Below are 24,396 nucleotides of genomic sequence, written 5' to 3' on the forward strand. Positions count from 1 at the left end.
TTGTCTGTTTTTTATCCTGGTGTTTGCATGGTGGATAATTTTCCATTCAGCCGGAAAGCTATAAGGTGAATACATTGCCTTTAATGGCCTGGCCTGTTGGATGTTGAAAGAGGATATTGTAAGGTCCAAAGTTTGACTTACAAGAATGAGGGTGCACCTACAGCTTATACAAACCTTTTTTTTTTTACCTTGCAGCACCACAAGGACTTGATGTTATGTGTGATCAAAAAATCTTCATCGCAGTCTTTTCTACTCTTTGGTCCCAATTCTCAGAGTAAATCCCAAAACTGCAGGAAAACCTTTGGATCATTGGCGGAACAAGAAAGTGCCGGTTAGCCGCAAGAATTACCTTGGCAAGTCGCAGCACCTCAGCCATTGGACCAGTTCCCTTTTCCACCTGATCTGAGGCCCACTTTTCCATCCACTATATTCAGAGGAAGTCACTCTAGAAGGGGTTTTATGAGCTCAACTGCAGCCTGAGACTTATTTGAAAACCCGTTGAAGGGTTACAGCTCCCCGCTCATGGGAGTTCTTTGTCTAAAAGCCTCCTGAGCATAAAGGAAGTGTTGAGAGAGCACCAGTTGGCTCTGTCCTTAAGTCGCTATGTGCCTGTGAGGGGATTGTGTAGTGGCTGGCCATTTTTTATTCCTCTGGATAATGTGCCTACAGCAAGAGGCGTTTGTTTTCGGAGTATTTTCTCAAGAAAAAACGCGACTACCTTTTTTTGAAAGTGTCATTAAAAACTCATTTTGAAGGCAAGATTAAATTTAGGCCAATGCATTTTGTAACTATATGACTGAGAGGAGACATTTGTGTCCCATAAATGTCGTTTTAGATTTATGGAATCTGTATCAGGAGACAGGATGTGAGATCTGGTAGGATCCCCCTGCAGCTTGTTCCTGGCTCAAGCAGGTCTTATCTATGCATCAAGATAAGAGAGGTTCCCCTCCTCCATGGTTTGAGGCCTAGCCTAAAGACATTCCATATACAGTTTTTCAGTCTGGAGACCTAAGGCTGACATCCACAGACAGACAGTTAGGAAGCAGGCGGTCTGGTTGCAGACCTCCTGAGGGCAGTGGAGTTGTGGGTGGTTGAATGGCTCACCATACAAATTTGAGGCATTGCTACATGTGTATCGCTTGTCAGCAGTTCTATGTCTTTCTCACGAAGGCAAGTGTAAAGATTTGCAGCCGAAGCATTTTCCAAGGCACCAAGGTCACACTGCTGTCATGAAGAAGGGAGAGGGAGGCGCTAGTGAAGTTATTTCATAAGGGATGCGAAGATCTGAGGGATGGGGGCAAGAAAAGGGCCCATGACTCTCAGGAGGACTCTCCTTCACGGTTTATTTTGACGGCCCATAGAGTCACAAGGCTAGAAATGTGTATTTATGCAGCCAGGCGAGAATGATTCCCAGGACATGTTGTTTAAGATTCGTAATCTATTCTGTAAACCTAATTATACCACTTTCCATGAAGAAGAAAACTCCTGTTTGTGGTGTATGCAACCTCAAATAACTTAACGTCAATGTGGGGAAGGGGCTACTTGTGACCACTGTACATCTTTGCTGATAGACTTTTCCTGTTTGGTAAATGTTGTCATGATTTGGCATGCTTTCCTGTCACCACATTACGTAGTTTATCAGTTTTTCTGCCCTCTTTGTACCTCTGTAAATTGGCTAGGCATGTCGTATGAAAAGGGTTATTGTCAGGCCTGAAATAAAGATGAAAGATATGGTGCAAAGGAGGTTGTGTGACTCAAGAGTCAAAGGATACTCAAATATTGCGAAGGCAACTTTGTGATATTGAACTACATAAATAATATTGGCTTGACTGCTAATAAGATAAGATAAGATAATCCTTTATTAGTCCCGCAGGGGGAAATTTACAGGATTACAGCAGCAAAGAGGATAGTGCAAAACAAGAGACATAGTAAATAAAAAAAACACAAGATCAAAATAAGTATTAGAAATAAGCAAATGAGCAATAAAAAAAACAGTAAAGAACAGTAGAGAATCCACAGTAATATTATATATACAGACAGAAACTATTATAAATATTGTATTGCACAGTGTATTAGTGTCAGTATCAGTGGCGACCAATTAGGCCTATTACCACCTTAGGCTACATACACACTACTACGTTTCCATTTTAAAACGCATATCTTTTGCTACGTTTATATTGAGCGTCCACACTACTCTGAGTTTTAGAACACCCAAAACAAAGGTGTTTAGAAACGCTACTGAAGCCGCGTAAGTTGGCAAAGGCAAGGGTTACCTCCTGGTTTGAACAGGCGTAACCGCATACGTTTTAAAACCATGATGTAGACACCCACATTCGCTTCTTGATTTGGTTTTAAAAGTCAAGATGTTTCCTTCCCCGATTTGTAGCGCCCCTATCACATGAGCCTTTTCTGGTAGAAAACAAACAACAGCCTTGATTGTCGATCGACTACCAGTTGTTAAATCAACATTGATAGCGTATTACATGTGTTGCTGACCTTGTTGTCTATGCTAGCAGCTTTTGTGCAGTAAAGCTCTGCATTTTTATTTGTACTACTGCAGACATGGGGAGGAAGCAAGCTATTATTGGAGCGATTTGCAAACAGGATGTCCAGCGAAAGACCTTTTAGTATCAAGGACATTGAGATTGCTTTCATTTTAAAATCCCCGTTTTTAAACGAAAACATATTGGTGTGGATGTAGCATTCAATTCTGGTCCATCAGTTGCCAACACTGTCAGCCAGACATTATGAACTGGCATTATCCGCAGTTCTGTGTTTCATAAGGTGTTTTTGTGCTCTCTTGAGACAATTTGGAATAAGGGCCACATTCCTTAATTCACACAGGCCTCATGGTAAATGCATCCCATTGGCATGCTAACTATTCTGCAATATAAATGAGACTTTTGTGACCACAACCTCGGAAGGCCCAGCGTCTCTGCCTATATCATCAGAACATGTGTACACAGGCAGTGATAGAATTTGCAGCCTTGTACATCACCGTGTTTTAACATCTGCCATTTCAGCATAAAGAAGCCTGTGAACACACAGGAATCGTTTGTGTGAGCACTCTCTCTGAGCGGCATGGAGCCAAGCAGCAAATCTACAACGAGTCTCCACTGTCCAACTCTGTAATAAAACAACCCCTCAACACCCCATAATGACTCCAATCTGGCCCCGGGATTGTGGGTGCAACTAGCATGTATGTCACCCACCACATCCCCTCCCAGCTGGCCAGAAACATATGCTCACCACAAGTCCCTGCTGGGAGTTAACGGTGCTATTGATTCCCCAAGGACCCTTTGAGAGTAGTTTGGGGGGAAAGTCTGGAACTCTCAGGGACAGAAAGTGGAGCTTAAATTAGTAGTTAGGTATGCAGTGAATCAACTTGTGCTGTGCACTGGGAATAAACTGGATAATAAAATCTGTTTTATTACCCAGGGTGTCAAGAATCCACACTTGGACTTGACATTTTAAAAGCTCGCTTTTATTTTTGCAGTCCTAAAGTTGAAAATGATAGATTTTCTTATATACCAGGATGTGTACTTGTTGCTTGTATTAAAGGTATATGTAAGACATACCTCAGTGTACTACTTTGATAATCCTCATTGAGCATTTGCTGCCTCATATTGCTTACATTTAATCAGGCGTTAGCTGTAAGTATGATAAGTTCTCTGTGGATGGCTCTTTTGCTACCGTAATGTAGCATGTTGTATAGAATCACAACTGGGGCAGCATTCTGTTGATTGGTTCAGTGTTAAAAGCAAAGCCGACATAACGGAGGCTTTTCATTACATCAGTATTGCAAAATCTATGTGTTAAAAGGGCAATTGCTGCTACAGACCAGATATTGCTGCATTTACCTGTTAAAGTCAAAGATACTTCACAGAAAAATCACTCTTGATCTTGCATTGGCTACCTGTCTCAAGAATGCTCAGTTGCTGCCATGAAAGATGAAAGCAGAAACCCGGCTGAAGTTTTTTTTTCTTCTGATCTCTCCCTGGTGGCGGGGAACATTCTGTGACATGAAGCTTTAAGAGTGACAAGAGGACACAGAGCCACACTTAATATTGTTATCAGTCAACAAGTGGCAATATGGCATCCTTGCACTGGTTGAAACGGAGACAAGATCCTTTTGAATCCACTTTCAGAAATAAATGAACAAACCTTCCTTGCTGATATTTTGAGTACTGTGGCAGGTTTTAAAGATTTATAAAGATGTTTTATTTGGTAAATTAAATGTAGGCCTATATTAAAGTTGATTTAGTGTGATATCTTGACAAAAACAGTCAAGGTGCCACCAAAAGTGTTTTTATATTCAGACATCAGAAATTAATATGTAATATTTTGGGGACTTTGTTTATATGACGTACAATACATTTCAGTAGTTGTACTATTTTCTGTTTCATTGAATCAATTTATATTCTTCTCCCTACAGAGTTTTGAACAACAATAAGATTCAAGAACTCAGAAATGGGTCCTTCATTGGATTATCTACACTCGAAAAATTGTAAGTATTAGTATTCATTTCCCTTTTCTGCTGGTGATTTGCATGGGCAATTTGCAATTATGCTATGCTTTTCATGCCTAGACTATTCTTTGTTGTTGTTGTTGTTGTTGTTCTCGGTGCACTTTTAAAGAAAAGTTTGCCTCAGCAGTTGAAATTTGTGCATTAATATTCACAGCCTAAAACATTGAATAATATTAGCTTTAAATAGCGATGTTTTCCACCTTTCAAAGTATATTTTAAGGTTGTATGCATCAATGAAATATCAAACGCATAAATGGGGCATTTAGCCAAATACCTTAACAATATTTCATGTTACGTCTACTAGAACATCCATCACTCCACAAATGAAGCTTGGGCTTGTGGAGTAGGTTTGTAAAACACATGTTGGTCTCATGCAAGTGGAACATCCAGGTCATAGAAAATGAGAAGGCCCCCACACAGCACTTAGCCTCAGTCAAGATTATCAGGCTATGGTGGAAGACTGGAGATGCCACTAGAAAAGGCTAATTATAGTTATAGCCCCGAGGGTTGGTTTTTGTCTGCCCGGCGACATACTCTCAACATACAGCTGCTTGGTTATTCTTGGGATGGGGCCCCACTTTTTCTAGAGCAATAACATATAGAAACCTATTTGCTTCCCCAGTAAGAGGAGACAGAAATGAGTTCTAGAAGGAGAAGTCATTTATTGGTATATTCATGTGTAGTCTCTGAGATTCCTCGAACAATGGAGGAGATGTCATCCACACCATTTGACTCTTACTTTGGAGATTGGAATGTCATTACCCGTGTTTCCTTTTCTACAGAGATTTCAAGAAAATGGCTGTGGGCCTGCACATATGGGCCATGGATGATTTATCACTCTGGAATGGCTTCATGCAGATAAAATAACCAGACCTTTAATGGCCGTGCTTTTACCCAAGGCTACAATAACACATGACTGCATTGACATGGAATTCTAAGGGCATGTTTCCCCGTCAGTCTTCTTGGTCTTGTTAAAAAGGCCAGAAAAAAAAGAAGGTATATGGTCACTGATGACCATTGATTTTATGATAACCAGAAAACCCAAGTTTTATGCGTTTCTTGGCAATACTTGCAAGAAGAATCTATTCCTGCAAACTTCCTGCATAACTAGCATGCATAATTATGTACATAAATATATAAATAGTACTGCATTTGATTGAAGTGTCTCAGTCCTTGGAACCTGCAGTTACCCCTCACAGCCATACTTGCAAAGCTAGATATTGTACATTATCAGTATGAAGCACATGCAACATCTTATGGTTATAATTTGTTGTGTTATATCGTCCTGCATAACTTTTCTTGAGTTGACTCCCATTTTGAGATAATCACTCTTTTGCCTTGATTGTTAATACATTTGGAAGGAGAATTCCCTGTTGGCTTTTGAATTGGGTCAAATATTAGTTATAAGAGCTCAGGTCTAGAGGATAAACAGGAGACTGTGTGCTGAATATGTGTAAAAAAACCATTGATCTTTCTCCACATAGACAGCCTTCAAGGCACTTGTGTGCTTTGTCTGTGAACGGCCAGTCAATTTGGTTGTAAACTCTGTCCTGCCTCTTTTTGCACCAATCCACAGGCCAGTTCACCACCCAAAGCAGCTCCCATTGTCCTTCATAGACCCCACCCCACTCCTGTCCACCCACAACCAGCGTAGAGAGGTTGCTAGATGGCTTGCTCGCTTTTGTCATTGTAATGAAGCCAAGCCGAGACCAGAGGTGTCAGCAGTACGATTTCCAAACGCACTGTGAATGCTGGAGCCTCTCCGTCTCTCAAATGTCCCTATGCCCTCCCTCCTACCTTTAACCACACGCCCCCCTTTTCTCCAGGAACTCTCCAGTCTGTTTGAATGAGCCGAGCCTCTCCATCTTGCCTTCCACCCCTCCTTCCCTCCTGCCTTCTTACTTTTTTTTTTTTTTAGTAGTCCACAAAGCAACTCTCCCTCATTTGGACTCTGCCGGTATGCAGTCGTGAAGACTGAGACAGCAGCTGGCTGTGAGCGCCGGAGAGGGGCAGAGAATTGATTACGCCTATCCGGCACTCTGCATGAAATTGCAAAGTAACTGTGGAGACCGCTGTGTTTTGTCGGGGCCAAAGGTGCCCCTGCTTGGAAATAAGCCACACAGAATCCCCATTATCACCCTCCTCATAGAAATAGGAGCCAAGCTAGGCGACCCTCACATGCTAATTCCCTGCTAAATCCGCTGCTGTGGAGGAATGCTCATTGTGGAATACAGAGCAGGGATAACGGCTCTAGTGTGCAGTGTTTTCTGAAGATTTGATTGTTCTCTATTCATAAGTGGAACAATACCTGTGGAAGTGAGCAAGTTGGACATAAACAGAAAGTTAGTTTGAAATGGATATTGCAATACTGCTTTTACCAAGTGCACCTTTTTGAAAGGAGGACATTGTAGACAGAGCTCTGGTTTGCTTAACCAGTGGGATTGAAGCAAGACTTTTTTAAAATGCAATCTTCTTCTTATGAATGCATTAAAATGCACCCTTGCTCAATTCAATACACAGAGTCATTTTGTTGCTACAGCCTTACTTTGTCTTGTATGGCGGGGGCTTGTGTTGGCCAGGGTTAGCTAAGTTTTTCAAACTTTAAACAGCTCTTTCTGTTCAACTAATTAGTAAGTTAGTTATCTGACTTTATTACTCTTTTCTGCCTGTGTTACCATAACACTATGTTTTACCATTACACTTAGCAAAAGTCTTGCTTTAATGTGAACCTATGTACATTTTTCTGAACAACAACCAGTGTGTCCAATTATAGGATGATGTTAAATAGAGTAGAGAACGGTAATATAATAGGAGCACTGCCTAAGTAACATGAGTAACATAGCCGTATCCGCTTAAGTTTGCTAATATTAGACACCAAAAGTTTGTTAGTTCTTCTTTGAGAAGTTACATAGTCTCTATAGGCTGGATTTTAGCAGTGAGTTTGCACTGTAGGGAGGGAAATATTGGTAATGAGTTCTGTATTAATTATCTATTAACGTGGAGCCATCCATCATTCATCACAACTGGTGGCATGTTCACACACGTCAGTTACTCCCTCCTCAGAGGGACTGTCTGCGTCATGCCAGAGATTTGGCATATATACACACACACACACACACACACGCACACGCACACGCACACGCAAGCCTCCTCTAGAAAGAGACGACGGAAGCAAACTTAAAAAAGAACTCCAATTCACAAGCCTGACATGAAAACCTGGAATTTTTCTCTGCAAATATAGGAAATAGGTGCTAGGTCATGATTGGTCAGCGGTCTTTGGAATCAGAAGTGCAGATATGGATAGTAAAGCATGGACTGGTGCCCTCTGGGTAACGGGATACAGAGGATACAGTGTTCTTTTTGGGGTAATTCATTGTAGTGGTTACTGTGGGCAATATTGCAGGTGACCCAGTGGGACTGATAGCTGAACTGTGGAGAAGACCTTACAGTAACTCCATCCTTTAGAATTGGTTAAACTTTATTTAGACATCCTTCTTGTAATGGGAACTTTAAAACAACATAACTTTATTTGCTTTTTTTGTTTTTTTACTTCATTAAAACTGCATTAAAACTTTAAATACAGTATTAATTATCATGTTTGATTAACGTAATTGATTATAAAATATCAACGCTATTGGTAGTGACTCTGTAAATTGGCTCTCGCTAGTCATAAAGGTCTTTAAAGGCTGTTTTTAGATTTCTTTGTCCTGCCTTCTCATTTTTCTCTCAACACCCATGCACGGAAGAGCCATCTCTGCTAGTTCACATCAAACGCTCTAACACGCGATAGCTTTCTGTCTGACTTATCTATGGCCACCTACCCGCCTTCAGATGACGGCTCCTCCACATCAAACGGGCAGAGTTACCCAGGGGCCCTTTGTGTGGGTTCAGGTGGCGACTAGAAAGCCTCCTGAACCTCCACTGTAATGAGTGACTAGGCAGTGCCAGCGCAGGTGAGCGCCAAAGGAATTCTGTGACCGCAAGCCTTTGAACCTCAGGGGAGGGAGTTGTGTGTGGGTGTGTGTGTGTGTGGGGGGGAAGCCACAGAGCACCTTTGGAGAGTCAGGAAGTATATTAAAGATCCTTGGGTGACGCTGGTGGAGTTTGGGATGTTCCAGTTGGATAAAAAGAGACCCATGTATATGGAAGATATGCTCCACTGTGCATATTCAAACCGTATTATCAGTGACGGTGCATCTTAATCATTATGTTCTACTGATGGTAATCCTTTCCTTACCATGTTGATGCTTGCATGAAATGTTAATTTCAAAAGGCCAGCGATTTCTATGTAATTAGACGATTTAATGAGTAGTCTGCGGAATGCTAAAACCACTGTGTTAAAAGTCCATAACTCATACCTTTTAAGAAAGTCAATAAAACGCTTTAATGTATAATTAGCATGACTCACATCCTATGACATCTGCAGATTATTTTTCTGTTGTTTGATGATCAACTAATCGTTGCAGCTCGACTATTTTGTCTCTGAAAAAATTGCTCATGAAAGTTTTCTTTTTTCTTTTTTTCCCCCCACAGGGACCTGCGGAGTAACCTGATCAGTCGTATTGAACCAGGCGCTTTCCTCGGATTGCCAGCACTCAAAAGACTGTGAGTAGCGGTGGAGCTTCTGCAGCCTCACGGTCTCTTTCATGTGTGTGTGTGTGTGTGTGTGTGTGTGTGTGTACTCTACATTCACACATTCAGCCCCTCTGGGACTTCACTGAGGTGTTCTTTTATGTATTTGCAACCCACAGATCTAAATCCCAGCCTTTTTTTTTTAAAAAGGCAGTTTGGAGCGCTTGCTTTAATTATATTATAATAGTGGCTTATGAGATTTGTGAGTGAAGAGAAGCCTCTTGTTCAATTTAATCCTCTTGTGATTATTTGTCATTTTGAAATGTGTTAAATCGCTTTCTTTTGGTACTTTAAATTGGTAGAACTGTTTGTGTTTTGATAAATATACTGCGGGACCAAAGCTTTCCTTAGAAGTCCATGGAGTGTCTAGGCCGTGCAGACTGTGTGCGGAAGTGTTTATTTAACAGCATTTAGTCAGAGGACGCTCTCAGCGATGACACAATAACATACTGCGTTTAAAGCAGCTGTTGTTTCCTAGCTATGTAATGCGCTGTGCATGTTCGGGCAGGTCTAGAGTATATTCAGTGTCCATAAGGGGGCATGGTCAAGCACCAGTCTATTTCTACTGCCTTGTTTTCTCTGGCCCACTGCCAGAGACCACTGCAGACAGCATGATGCTTTATATACTTTCACACACTAGAGGGGGGGAGGCTATATGAACGTGTGTGTGTGGTTTCTGTGAATGTCATGTGGGGATCATTTTGATACGCAAAGAATACTTCTGGGATATGTGGTGAGTGTGGGAGGTCAGAAGCTGTGTACGCAAGTGTTTAGTTTTGTGTGTGTGTGTGTGTGTGTGTGTGTGTGTGTGTGTGTGTGTGTGTGTGAGTGTGAGCGTGAGCGCATGAACACAGCATGACTTGGAATCACCCGACAGTACTCAGCCGCTGCCAACACAAACTTGAGCTTGGCTGCTGTCGCTGCTGCGGAGCAATGAGAGCGAGACAGGAAGGCAGTCAGCTCCTTGGCTCAGAGACCCGGCCTCATTTCTCCCCCCCCCCTCTCCCTTCATCCTCACTACATATTCATGCCACATTCAAATGGATTCACGCATGCCTATATGTCCTCTGAATACCGAAGTCCCACCCACCCCCACCCCCGCACACAAGCTTTTCATAAAGGCTTTTCCCCATCGCCACAGAGTGATCTGCAACCTCGCATGGATGTTTGTTCCAGAGTACAGTTTGGTTTTGCCCCAGAGGGGTAGAGAAGTTTAATTGGCCTCACCCGCCCGCCTCAGCTCATTTTCAAAAGGGGGAGTTGTCACTCACTCGACTGTGAAAGGGAGGGAGCACAGAAAATAGGGGGAGATCAGCGGAGGAGAGGATGAGGTAGTGCTGGACCCTGGGAATGTAAACACAGAAGCCCTACATCAAAGGCTGGCATCCACCACCCCACCCTACTTTTCCCTCCAATTTTGGAAAACGGGAATGGAGTTAATTGGCAGCAAGAAGTACATAAGAACTTGGTCTTTAGATCACATTTATTTGACATACCTTTGGCACATGCTTCTCCACGTTTCTCTCTGTCCTCAGCTTTGACTCTGCTCAAGCCAGGCTTTGAATTCCCTCCATCTGTGTGTCTACCTTCCCCCTCAGCATTACCTAATTAGATTTCTTCTCATTTCAAGATGGGCCATTTGAAGGGCCCATTCATCTCATGTGTTTTGTCACAGAGCAGTGACATGGGCTTTAAAAAGGAGGCTGCAGAAGTGTGGATAATGTGGGTTCCACACATCAGACACATTAGTCTTCTCTGAAACACTCAAACAGTAGTTGTAGTTAGTTTAGTTATAGTTGGTGAGTCATTTTCAAAGTAACTTGGAAAACATGGGATTGTAAAATGCATTAGCTTCATATATACTACATTACCATGTGCTACTCGGTGTGCTATGCTGCTGATGACCTCCTAAAAAAAAAGTTACTATGGAGATACCACATTGGGACCAAAAGAACTGTGATTGGTCAGTATGGAATGCTACTGATGCCAGTGGAGATTACTGAAAGTGAAGACATCTTGAATCAAGTTGGGGGAAAAAGGCCTTATTTTCTCCTCCTTTTCAGTAGCACACATCTAGCAAAGTCATCTCCACTCTAAATTATATTTATCAGTCCTTGACTTGGTGTTGAACACAGAACATACAAACTAAAGTGGATAAATAAAAAAAAAAATGTCACTTGTCACTCTTGCATCTTGTGTTTTCTGAAATGAGTTTGAATTTTAATAAGACTAATTTTAAAGTTCACGATCCAAATCAAAATGCCAAACGAATAATAATAATAATAATAATAAAAAAAAAGACAAGTGTATCCCCTACCTCCCTTTCCACACAGTTCAAACACATTTTCCACACTCATACAAATATTTTAACATGCCCTTGTCTCTCTAAATGTACAACACTCAAAACCCGATCGACTCATCCGGCCTCATCCCTCTTCACTCTGCATTCCACCAACAGCTGAACAGTCCCTGCTCCGGCCTAATCACGTCGGGCTATTTTTTGCTACTGCTCCTCGTATCATTCACAACAACTCGAGCCCTGCACTGAAACAATCCTCTGTGCTGCTAATGTGCCACATGCCCGAGGTTAAAAGCGTTTGGTAATGAATACTAGTCGACTAGTAAAAGCAGACGGAGGATAGAGACATGAGACATGAGTCAGTATAGCCAGACAAGAAAAAAAATCACTGATGTGCATGAGTTATGTGACTTCTAACGACTCCTAACACAGTAAGAGTGAGTTAAAGTGATAACAGTGTTCACCATCTTGTCTTGAGTCCCTTGAGGTAGCTGTAACTCTAGGATCTGAAGTGAGATGAAAGTATGCCTGTAGCTAGTGGAGCCTCCTCCCTCCCTCCACCCGTTCACATCTCCCGTGTTATCCTTCCCCCGACACACAATGCTCGCACAAATTGGCACGGCTGCTATAGGCGGCCTTTTTTTCCTTCTTTTTCTCTCCTCTTCCAAGTGGAACTAATAACCTCACACGGTAAATTCCCCAGCTGGTACCTTTAGGACCAACACCGGTGATTACATAAATGTTCGGATGTTAGCATGTGCCTGACAGTCATTTTCCCAGGTATCATTTTGTGTCAGTATGGCATTCCTGCAGCGCCCCGGGATACAGTTTAGCTGATGGGTGGAGGTAATGAACCGTCTTTTCTCCCAGGCTCTTGTTGTTTTTTTTTTTTTTCACTTGGCACTTCTCAATGATTGGATCATTCACAGAAGAATATATTGTATTCCAACTATTGTGGAGGTGCTGAGACTTTGAACCTTTGAGTCACTATGACTATGGTTGATGTAGAGGTTCTCTCTCTGGGAAGATAAAGAGCATAATAATAATAATAATAGTCATGTTTGACAACTTATCAAAGCCAATTATTGTTTCGCTTTCGGCCATTTTAAAACTGCACAATTATTCTTTTGTCAACAAAGGTTCCAATTTTTTTCCCCTTATTTCTTATATTTTATTTATAAGAAGTCACCTGCAAAAACACTTTTATGATAAATAATAACTTTTTTTGTTTTGTTGGGTTTGTGGGGTCCCAAACCACAGGTGGGAGAAGCAGTGTATCAGAGGATGGTGTGCTACAGTTAACCTGGAGCCTCCAGTGAATATTTCCCTCTTTGCAGCCACTTCTAAATGTTTGCACACTGAGCGTAATTCACTGAGGCAGGATCAGCCTTTTCCATGTTCGGCCGCAGACTCGCCTTTGATATCTTCTGAACGGCATCAGGAGTTTCACACACTTCCATCTGATGTTTGCCTGAGACATCATGTCAGGTCACATCCAGAGGAGAAAACACACACTTTTGACGTTTCTTTGACATTAATCATAGGTGATTAATTGTCTCCCAGAGTCTCACTCTGCCTTTGATATGTAGGTTCCCCCTGGAGCGCCCGCACAGACACATTATCCCAAATCACCTTGAACGTTGTAAACCTGTCAGCTGAATTTTTGGGCTCTTTGCCTCAACCCGTCTCCGTTAAACTTGGCCCTTTTTAAAAAAAAAAATTTTAAACCCAGCTACGCTTTATCTCAGCAACATCAGCATTTTTTACCATTTTTTCACATGACACAATATGATTTTTCGTGGCTCATCTTGTTGGTGAACATTCCAGCCTTAATGCAGCTTGCTAATTGATGGTCTTTAAAACCATTGTGTAGCTGCCATGTTTTGTTTATTCTGAACTGTGAAAGAAATAAACATGAAACTATTTTTTCTCTGTTCTACAGGGACTTGTCCAACAACAGCATCGGATGTCTCAACGTAGACATCTTCAAGGGCCTCAACAGCCTGATCAGACTGTAAGTCTTTCTAATGAATATATGAATTGCGTGCTAAAACAGGCATTCATGTTATCATGTCTTTTTGTAATAGACTGGGATACATTTTCAGTGTTTTCCTTCTTTTATTTCTTCTCCAGAAACCTTTCAGGGAACATGTTCTCGTCATTGACTCAGGGGATCTTTGACAGCTTGGTGTCTCTGAAGTCAATGTAAGTATGATGTGTAGTTTGTGACGTCTGAATGTTTACAATGAAAATGACTGCCATCGAAAACACATTTTTTAACAAATGGCGTTGTTGTCATAAAACCTGTGTTTCTATACATCCACAGGGAGTTTCAGACGCCTTACCTGCTGTGTGACTGCAACCTCCTGTGGCTGCTGCGTTGGATCAAAGAGAGGAACATCGTGGTCAAGAACACCAAGTGCTCCTTCCCCCAGTCTCTCCAGGGCCAGCTCATCACTACCTCCATCAGGCCAGAGCTCCTCACCTGCGGTAGGGACACACACCTGGAAAAACATTTGCACACATACATCCATGGATTTGATACAGCAAAACGATGTCACCCTAAAATAATAGTTTTAACACTCTGAAACTGAGTCATTTGTCATTTCAGTGACACTCTGATGTGTCGTTTGTCCAGTCCCAGACATTTTGAAAGGTTGAAATAAGTCATGCTGAGTCGTGACACAGATTGTAATGTCAAAACGGCGCACAGTCTCTTTAATGTTTCTTTTTTCGGTATCAGTGAGGCTGCTGGTGTTTAGGGAACAGGGGGCTTGTGCAATGACACGGGAGATAAGAAAAGGGCTGCCCAGGCCAGTGCTGCCTTTGTTTGTACTTGCTCATGTCTTATCAGTTTGGCACTCATCACAGTGAGGGATTATGAAATACATGGCACAGATCTAGCAGGAGCCGCAGCCTGACTTGAATGACAAAGTAGCCAGAATTCAAGACGCTGTTTTTAGTTCCCCAGTGGGTCCAGAAAGTGGACAATGAAATTAAAAATAGTTTATGACAAACATGAATCAAGTAACAATTGTTTTCATGTGAGAGTTTAAAACCCGAATCTCCTTCTAACTTTTGTCTGGTTTTTCCAGATGCTCCACTTGAGCTGCCCTCGTTCCAGATGACTCCGTCCCAGCGTCAGGTCGTCTTTCAGGGGGACAGCCTGCCGTTCCAGTGTCAGGCTTCCTTCGTGGCCGAGGACATGCAGGTGCTGTGGTACCAGAACGGCCGCATGGTGAAGCCCGACGCCGCCCAGGGCATCTTCATTGAAAAGCGCATGGTGCAGAACTGCTCTCTCATTGCTAGGTACGGCAGTCTACATTCAAGTTTATGCTATCCAATGGTGGAGAATTATATATTAGGAAAACTAATTGCTTATTATTACATTGGCACTATATTGTGTGTTACAATCGGCATTTTCTATTTTCTATAGAAGCTTTTTGTCAGCTAAATTTCCCTTAAGAATCGATTAAAGCATCCCTCTCGAGCTTTATATGTTCACCTTCAGGCTGGTTGTTGTGTTCATTTATCTGGAATTTCTCCTCCATGTTTCCCCTCAGCGCCTTGACCATCTCAAACATTCAGCCTGGCTTCACGGGGAACTGGGAGTGCCGGGTCAGGACGAGCAGGGGCAACACCACCAGGACCGTCCACATTGTTGTGTTGGAGAGCTCCGCTGAGTACTGTGCACCCGAACGCGTCACCAACAACAAGGGAGAGTTCAAGTGAGTGCAAACGGCAACGCATAAGCAGACACAGAGCTTCTCACTTATACTCGTCGCCTTAAGCACCAAGGGAAACCTTATTCAATGGCAAAGCCTGAATTTTATGTTCCATTTGATTAAATTGAAAGAGCTGTGTTTCACCACAATTCCACTACAAATAGCTGATTATTTTAAAGTGGCGTATTGGGCGCTTTAGAAACTAAATTACGTTCGCAAACAGGAGTTTTATTCATAAATAAATCGCTTTTCTTTTTTTTACCTTGTTCATCTTATCAATGAACCATTATATTTGAAGCTGTTACATTTACAGCATTTCCTCATGTCAAGCACGATGGCCCCCTCTTGTGGTAAACATATAAATTACTTCAAGGCTTCGGCCACAATCAATAAATGAATCTGTTGCTGTAGAAGTTATTCACATGACACAAAGTAAGAAGAAAATAAGGATATCGCATTGTGCCAGTTAATGATCAATACAAACAGCAGGACTGTGTTGTTATTGGTGCTCCTTCCAGGTGGCCCCGCACCCTGGCAGGGATCCGAGCCTACCTCCCCTGCAACAGACTGCCATCGAGCGCGGGCTCCTACTCGGGCGGCCCGGGCGAAGAGCAGCGGGCGTGGCGCTACTGTGACCGCACGGGGCTGTGGACGGAGGAGGACTACACCCGCTGCCAGTTCCAGAAAGATGTCACAAGGTTTCTATACGTCATCAACCAGGTGTGTATCTGACTAAAGGGATTTTATGTTCTGTAACCTCAATCACTGTCTTTCACGGAGCTCCTCTTCTTCTTCTGCTGGTCCCTCTTTTTGCTTGGACCATTTCAATTTGGATACAGACTAATTGTACTCTCTGTATCTTTCTGCTAGATGCCTCTAAATGAGAGCAACGTGGTGGCTAGGGCTCGACGCCTGTTGGTCTACACGATCGATGCTGCCAACTTCTCAGACAAGATGGACATCATCTTCGTGGCCGAGATGATTGAGAAGTTCGGCAAGTTTGTTGAAAAGTTTAAAGACGTAAGTACTACAGGAACTACTCTCGTGTCTGGGAACCTTTTTTACGAGCTTATGTTCAAGGCGTTGCATGCGTTTGGTGTATTACCTTGTTCAAGGACAAATAGATTAATGCTCAACAGCTGTTTGCTGCCATGTTGTTTAATGAGAAAAGATGTCTTGTCACGACTTTCAGCAAAGCTGTAGGCCAACAAACAGGGAAGTTTTCAAAGGAAAGGAGCTCCCAGCATGTTGTAACTGCCGTAGGCAAGGAGCACTATGGTTTTAAAGCATATTAAAAGTTCTGCTTGGCGACACCATGCTTCAAATGTGTTTCCAATAGTCACTTAGCCATGAGACTCCCTAAAGCATGTGTTTAGGGCTGTTTGATGCGAACAAGATGTGGCTTAACATATTCACGGCTTATGTTTCCATTCAAGTAATTTAGAATATAAGCTGTTATGCTGCTGCTGCATGTAGTAAGCAATGTTTTTGGTCACAGAAGTTCTTCCGAGCTGTTAAATCTGCATGTGCATTCACTCAAGTAAAGAAAAATGCATCTTGTCACGCAGCTCGGTGAGGTGACGATAAGCATGGCCAGTAACTTGATGCTGGCCGATGAGCGGGTGCTCTGGATCGCTCAGCGTGAAGCCATGGCCTGCTCCCGCATCATCGCCTGCCTCCAGAAGATTGCTGTTTACCGTCTGGCCACAGCACAAGTCTTCTCCCTGGTAAGTCCTGTCAACACTATGGGCGCCTGTTTTTTTGGGGCTGTACAAAGAACAATTCAAGCAGCGACTTCTTCGACAGTTTAGTGGTTTCCTCACATTGAGGGGAATATGCAAACTCGACAAACACAGACTCTAGCCGACCTGTGCAACATCAGCTATCGTCATTGTACAAATGAAATAAAAACTCAAACAATGGGCCTTTAGCTATAGATTTATGGTGCTGCGTGTTAACATAATGTCGCTCTGCACCATCCAAACAATATCAATTTCCTGAAAAAGTGCCTTTTTTTTATTGTTGTCATTTCTTCCACTTCCCTGTGATTGGCAGCTCATTCCCTCCACCCAGCCATTTTTCACTATGTGCTTTTGCACCTACATTAACCAAAGTGGGAGGTGCACTTGGAGACACCCACAGAGTCTATGCAGCCAAAACCCACTGCTGATGCGCATTTAAATTGTACCTCTATGTCATGTTGCACTATGACATTTCTATTAAAAATGAATCGAGTCAAATTCCGCTATTCCTGTCGTCCTTCCAGACGTCCCCCAACATAGCACTGGAGGCTCACGTCATCAGGGCCAACGACTGGAATGGCATGACCTGCATGTTGTTCCAGAGGCCCAGCCCCGAGCGCACGCCGGGACAGGACCGCCAACTCGCCTTCAAATGCAACACAACCAGCTCCTCCTTCAGCATCCTCCACAAGGTCAGCCCCTTCCCGAGATAATTACAATTTGTCAGCAGGTTGTTAATGGACATGGCTTCAGTGTGGGGGTTGGTTGTGATTGCAGTAAACACATAAAATGATTAACATTAACAAAGCAATAGATCTATTAATATAATATGAAATGGTTATATTTTTATTTGATTGTACCTTTTGTATTTATAGAGCACCATTGTGGAGGCTTCCCTGCAGCTCCCCCAGTCTCTCTTTACCCAGGCTGCACTGCCCGGGCAGGCGGAGGACACGGTCTACAAGCTCCATCTACTGGGACTCCGCAATGGCAAGTTCTTTCCCTCCACCAGTAACTCCTCCCAACTGGCTGACGGTGGGAAGAGGAGGAGTGTCGCCGCCCCGATCATCATGGCCAAGATAGGTGAGTCATAACATTTCAGCGTAGCCGTGTGTAAGTGTTTCATATATTTGAGAAGGAGAAACCTGTAAATATTTTTGGCACCAACACGTAACGCAACCAAAACTTGACAGCAGGACAAGAACCAAAAATGTGTCTATTCTGATACCTCTTTCTGTGTTTTCCATCAGAGGGATTGTCCCTGCGTGTCCTGAGGACGCCCGTCAACATCACCATGCGGCGGTTTGCCCGCGGCTCAGACGCCGTTTCTGCCCGCTGGAACTTCAGCCTGGTGGGAGGACACGGAGGATGGCAGAGCGACGGCTGCCAGATTCTGGGCCATCACGACAACTTCACCACCATATCGTGCAACTCTCTGGGGAACTATGGCCTGCTGATGGTAGGTTGGGTTATTTTTTGTGGGTTTTTTTATTGGTTTATTTGGTAAGGACAGTGCACATTAATAAAACATTTCTAAGTGTGCCAGAGTTAGCCAAAAGGCTATTTTTCATCTGTAGTCCACAGACAGATGTTACAAAGTCACCCCAAAGTTTCCTATGTTGTTTGCTTGACTGATTGTCAATGTTTCCATATATTTTTCCACAACTGTAAAAGTTTAAGGGTGATTTTTTAAAAAATAAAGTGATGTTAGCAGGTCTGAAAAAGTTTAAAAGCAATACATAGACTAACAGGGCTGTGAGTGCTCCCTGCTCTACCTGCTGCCTTCTTTGTATGTTCATTGTAAGACGCAGGGAAATTTGGCAATGCATTTTTTTACAGTGATGAGCATCAGTAAAGATGGCCTTTGTCGTGAATTTTGTTTTCAAATGTAAACCACTTCAAGGATTATGAAAGTAATCCATAACCTTTGTCAATGGCATTTTTCTATGTTGTGATATAACAATATTGCTTAAAACTGATGATTTCTCACCTGATCTGTCATGCAGGACCTCAGCAGTGTGGAGTACTTCTCTCCAAGCATCCAGCCGCTGCACCCAGTCATTTATGCCACTACTATCATACTACTTATCAGCCTGCTCACCATTATCATCAGCTACATCTACCATCACAGGTAATTACTTTGCTTTATTTGACTGCAATTCCTTTTTTTTGCTCTTATCACCATCTATATTTATGTTTGCCCAAGAAAAATGCATTTTTTACTCTGTCATTCTTTGGCCATTATGTTCACGTTGCAAAGTAATCATCCCCAAAAATATTTTCAGTTTTGCCCCGCCCCGTTGGTGTAAAGACAAAATTGTCAGCATCCAGATCTGTGTCAAAACAACAAAATGATTGCACATTACACATTTGTCCGTCTCTTATTTGTTGTTTCTGTGACCTCAGGTCTGTCCGTGTGAGCCGCAAGTTTTGGCACATGTTGGTCAACCTCTGCTTCCACATCTCCCTCACATGCGGGGTCTTCGTAGGCGGCATAAATCAAACGCGATATGCGAGCGTGTGCCAAGCAGTGAGTATACACCACCGGGACTCCTCCAACACTCCCGCTGTGCTCCAGTCCAAACTTCAGTAGTCAGCACACAGAAATGAACAAGTGCTTCCACTCATTTCAAGGGAAAAAATGCTCAGAAAAGTTGCCTTTGGCTAAGTTCTCTGTGCTCATAAAAAAAACTGTCTGGAAACACAGTAAAAGATGCATAGAGAGATTGTTTCCATGGCTGGAGGCCATCCTGCGCCTCCCCTCATGGTGTGTAGTACTGAGACACATTACATATTCATTCAAGTACCTGGATGAAAGGTTTTGGCATAGAACTTTTTGTTTATTTATTTAATCCCCTCTGGCATAAAGATATATCTCACAAGGTGATTTTTCAACTCTGGCTGCTGAAGACATACTCAATTAAAAAGAAATGCTCAAGGGCCATCATGGCTTTTTGTAATACTCTCATGCCCTGCATTCCATCAATTATTCTTTCATTGGTGAAATTATCAACAGGTGCGTTCAATCATTCTGACAAGGGAGATTAATTGCATTGATTTTGCTTTGGCAAATGTCATGTATATAATGATTCAATCTCTTTTAGGTGGGCATTTTGCTGCACTATTCAACTCTGGCTACCGCTCTGTGGGTGGGTGTGACTGCACGCAACATTTACAAACAGGTGACGCGCAAGGCCAAACGCTACGAGGAGCTGGACGAACCTCCGCCACCACCGCGGCCTATGCTCAGGTACAATAACAGCACACTTGCATTACTACGGCTGCATGGCAAAAGTAATACATTTGGGTTGCATTTTCGTGAGCACCTTCAAATAGCAGCATCAGCTAATGCTTGAATATCTTCCACTTTGCTGCTCAGACATCATGTAACATGTCAGTAAACTGCAGGCACTTTTTTTGGTTACCAAGCATGCGTTACTGTGGCTCCTAAAACCAAAACACTGCCAAGGGGGATGAGCTCTAGTCTTTAATTACAGCTTTCTCCCAGTCCTATCTTGCTGCAGCCTCTGTAAGTAAAGAAGTGAACAAACCAGAGCTAAACTTATATGCTGCTGTCTTCTGTTTCTTTTTTTAAAACATAACTGGATCTGCATGTGCGTGCAGTCTTACACAAATGCTGTACTCTTGTGGTATTTTTAATTGTTTCTGAGCCTTTGTAATGTCAGTATAAACTACACTTAAATTTCTAACTCTTCAGAGTAAATAAGGGAATTTATTTTTTATATCTGGTTGGTGTTTTTGACACAATCGGGCAATGTGTGACCCCTTTTCTTTATGTCGTAGGAAACGTATACCTGTTTGTGAATGTGTGTATACTGTATGTCTAATTCATATGCATTTTTCAAAGAGAGTGTGTCATTGATTCTCTTATTGGTGGTCATGATTGTTGGTGAAACTGCCACATGGTGTCAGTGTAGAGGCCTGGAACACCATTGGACCCCTGTGTGCAGTTCATGCCTGCTTGTCATCCTACCAACAGAAAGACTAACGCAGAACCACCTCTGTGTGCTTTCTCCAAAAGGTTCTACTTAATCGGCGGAGGGATACCCATCATTGTCTGTGGGATCACTGCAGCAGCTAACATCAAAAACTACGGCAGCCGGACCAATGCACCATAGTAAGCAGTCCCTGTATAGAAAGCAATTAAAGTTAGCACCCCTGAGTATGAGCTCGTGGTAATGCTTTGTCCATTTATCAGGACAACAGCCTTTTAAAAGCTCTCTTGGGCCCGGATGCTTCTATTTTACATTCTGTCCTCAGGAGGAGTCTGCTTTAGTTATCGACCGGCCAAGCTGCGCTGCTTTAGTAAATAATGGATATTTTTACGAGGGTATGAAAAGTTTATTCCCTGAAGTTCTGATTATGGTGGCCTATTAATGGTATGTGCATCCAAGCAACAAGCAACTGCTGCCGGTTTACAGCGAGCTCCTCCGCCCGCCCCTCTTTCAACAGTAGCAGCTGTTTAGATGGTGCAACGTGGCTGACTAATTGAGAAATCTGGACCCGTATCTGTCTGAAGTCTTTGGAGTTTAATTAATTTCTTGCAAGCAAGACGAATCCAGCCTGTGTTATTAAATGTAATGGGCCAGTTACTGTAAAAACAAGACGCAAAAGTTTTTAAAGTTATTTTAAGTTTGATATAAATAATGACACTGACAGATAAAGATGAGGAGATGTTGTATTGTTTTAATGGGCACTTTTGGCAATTTTCCTTTTAGGATATGCTATATAATTTAAAGGATTTCTAAAAGTTGATCTTATTATAATTGAGGGAAAAACCCTCGACTCGAAATCGAAATGCTTGATTGGTCCCGTCTGTCTTTTCTCCCTCTAGTTGCTGGATGTCATGGGATTCCAGTATTGGGGCTTTCTATGGTCCAGTGGGATTCATCATCTTTGTGGACTGCATGTACTTCCTCAGCATCCTGCTGCAGTTGCGCCGCCACCCCGAACGCCGCTATGAGCTCAAGGAGCCGAGCGAAGAGCAGCAGCATCTGGCTCCATCCAACGGGGAGGCCGGGTCTGACGGTCCCAGCAGCCACTGCCACCCCCTCACTCTCCAGCTCCAGCCTCACGAGGCCTCGTCCTCCGTAGTGTCCGCTCCCCACCCGGTGCCCCTGTCGGCCCTGGAGAACGAGCACACCTTCGCCGCCCAGCTGATGGGTGCAGCGGGAGCGTTGGGGCTGTACGCGGCCCTCTGGGTGTTCGGGGCCATGTCTGTGTCACAGGACCACCCCTTTGATTTAGCTTTCACCTGCCTGTTTGGGGTGGCAGCACTGGCACTGGGGGCGTTCATGGTGGCGCATCACTGCGTCAACAGGCAGGACATGAGGCGCTACTGGTCCCAGGCCTGTTGCTCCGGGAGACGAGCCTACTCCGCACAGGAGGATGCGCTTCTTCCCCAGCCAGGCGTGGCGATGACATCCACAGCAGGATCAGCTAGCAAGGTGGACGGGGAGTCAACCAAGTGTGGCCACAGCAGCGCAGAGTCTTCTTACACAAATAAGAGCGCACCGAGCATGCGCAACTCCGCCCACGGCAGCAAGCTGACCAATCTGCACGCGGAGGCGGCTCAGTGCAAGTCCGCCCCGGCACCGTTGGCCGCCAACGGTGCAGCCGTTTTGGACAACAGCCTGACGGAACACTCACTAGACAATGAAATCAAAATGCACGTATCACCAGTGGAGGTGCAGTTCCGCCCGGTGAACAACATCACCAATCCGACAGCCGTCACCAACGGACACGCGAGCAGGCATCACAAAAACAGAGCGCGGGCGCACAGGGCCAGTCGGCTAACCGTGTTGCGAGAGTACGCCTACGACGTCCCGACCAGCGTGGAGGGCAGCCTGCAGGGCAGCGTGCAGAGCGCCTCCCACAGGCGGCACCACCATTACGACATAGCGGCGCGCAACAGCCGACGGGCGGCTTACATGGCCTACAGGGAGCGGCATCAGAGCCAGCTGCAGCAGGACAGCAGTGACAGCGCCAGCCTGCCACGCCGTTCACGCTCCGCAGACAAAGGAGGGGGCAGCACCCTGGGGAACGGGGCGGTGGTGACCGAGGAGACCGAGCTCGTGGCTACCGCTGCTGGGTCATGCTCCAGTAAAGACTCCAGTCCAGTACAGCAGACAAGCGGCACAGAACTAGAAAGCCAACCCAAGTCGTACGGGCTCAACCTTGTCACTCAAACTGTCGGCACAGTTAAGGAGAACGGACATGCAGTGCCTTTAATGAACACAGAGAGTGCAGCCAGTGTAAAGACGGGCTTGTGGAAACATGAAACTACTGTGTAGCGACCGTTTCCGTCCCAAAGGACTGCATTGTGATGTGCTCTCACCTTTAAACTGTGAAATGTCTTTTTCTGATTGTACAAATATTTTATGAACAATCAAATCATAACTGCCACTGAACTGTCTGTCGATATGTTTTTTTTGTAAATGGTCTATTTTTATAACTTTTTAAGAGTTCTGTACTGCATGGTCTGAGCTGTGGCCCGGCGCATACCATTACCCCGGGGACTTTTTTTTCTCTCCATTTTCTAGTTTGTCCCAACAATAATTAAACAAAAGTTTACCTAATTGAACGTTTTTTTATTCTTGTGATCACACCCACCATCTCCTCTTGGTACTGTAGCCAGTGCAAAGGTGAGTCAGAGCTGTTTTTCTTTCCAAGAGTTGCTCTTGCTGACAATGTATGACAAGCTGGTAATTGGTTTTTTCACTGACCTTCAGGTGGCCTCTGGCTCCCTTCCCATCTGCAGAGCAGCACTTTAATTGCAACTGGCTGGTGGCTTTGGGCTCGATAGGTGTTTTCTCCCTTCCTGCTGGCATTTTTGATGAGTGCACTTTACATCCTGGGTTCCTGCTGAGTTGATGCACGGGCTGTGATTGACAGCTGACTCCCAGAGCGGCTACCATGAGAAGAGTGAAGCTTCTTCCTCTTCCATCTACTTCCATTCTCTGACTCCGACGCTTCCAGCTGAACTAGAGTCCCACTGGCATCGCTGTTGGCCTGAGAGCACATAGTATGATTTGACTGCTGAGTATTCAGGAGATGGAGTCGTATGAATGTATCTGATGTGGTGGTTGTGTCAACAACAGACACGGGCTGAAGAAGAATTCAGATATTTTAATAAGTAGGGGCAAGTACAGATACAAATACATCATAACAGTGCTAAAATAGTATTACATTGAAGTGGATCTATTTTTAACAACTTTATACACTGTTAATTTAGTTAAGTGCTTTGAGGGATCTTTCAGAAATGCCATGGACAACTGTTTGAGTACCCTTTCCAATACAATTACTACCTTTTGAATGTGATATTCATGTCTTCTCACAGCACGCCACTGACAACCATCCTGAAATGTGTAAGGTTGTGCTGCTAAATATTCCCGTAATTTCCCACATTTAAGAAGTAATGAGTGATCTTAGTCGCAGAAGAAGCAGGGA

General features: G+C 43.7%; 1 protein-coding gene across 1 annotated transcript in view; it reads left to right on the forward strand.

Moving 5' to 3' along the window:
- Positions 1-23,541, forward strand: part of adgra3 (adhesion G protein-coupled receptor A3) — a 29,566-nt gene extending 6,025 nt beyond the window's left edge. The window contains exons 2-19 of the mRNA XM_054601342.1: positions 4,436-4,507; positions 9,062-9,133; positions 13,402-13,473; positions 13,593-13,664; positions 13,786-13,949; positions 14,555-14,768; positions 15,023-15,187; positions 15,703-15,904; positions 16,055-16,204; positions 16,753-16,911; positions 17,451-17,618; positions 17,802-18,009; positions 18,177-18,385; positions 18,933-19,057; positions 19,333-19,456; positions 20,031-20,176; positions 20,969-21,064; positions 21,782-23,541. Coding sequence (XP_054457317.1) covers positions 4,436-4,507; positions 9,062-9,133; positions 13,402-13,473; positions 13,593-13,664; positions 13,786-13,949; positions 14,555-14,768; positions 15,023-15,187; positions 15,703-15,904; positions 16,055-16,204; positions 16,753-16,911; positions 17,451-17,618; positions 17,802-18,009; positions 18,177-18,385; positions 18,933-19,057; positions 19,333-19,456; positions 20,031-20,176; positions 20,969-21,064; positions 21,782-23,240 — 3,877 coding nt within the window. The 3' untranslated portion in view covers positions 23,241-23,541. The remainder of the gene's footprint in view (positions 1-4,435; positions 4,508-9,061; positions 9,134-13,401; positions 13,474-13,592; positions 13,665-13,785; positions 13,950-14,554; positions 14,769-15,022; positions 15,188-15,702; positions 15,905-16,054; positions 16,205-16,752; positions 16,912-17,450; positions 17,619-17,801; positions 18,010-18,176; positions 18,386-18,932; positions 19,058-19,332; positions 19,457-20,030; positions 20,177-20,968; positions 21,065-21,781) is intronic.
- Positions 23,542-24,396: the final 855 nt, after the last annotated feature.

This window comes from Anoplopoma fimbria, chromosome 7 (assembly GCF_027596085.1).
Source record: "Anoplopoma fimbria isolate UVic2021 breed Golden Eagle Sablefish chromosome 7, Afim_UVic_2022, whole genome shotgun sequence".
Classification (NCBI taxonomy): domain Eukaryota; kingdom Metazoa; phylum Chordata; class Actinopteri; order Perciformes; family Anoplopomatidae; genus Anoplopoma; species Anoplopoma fimbria.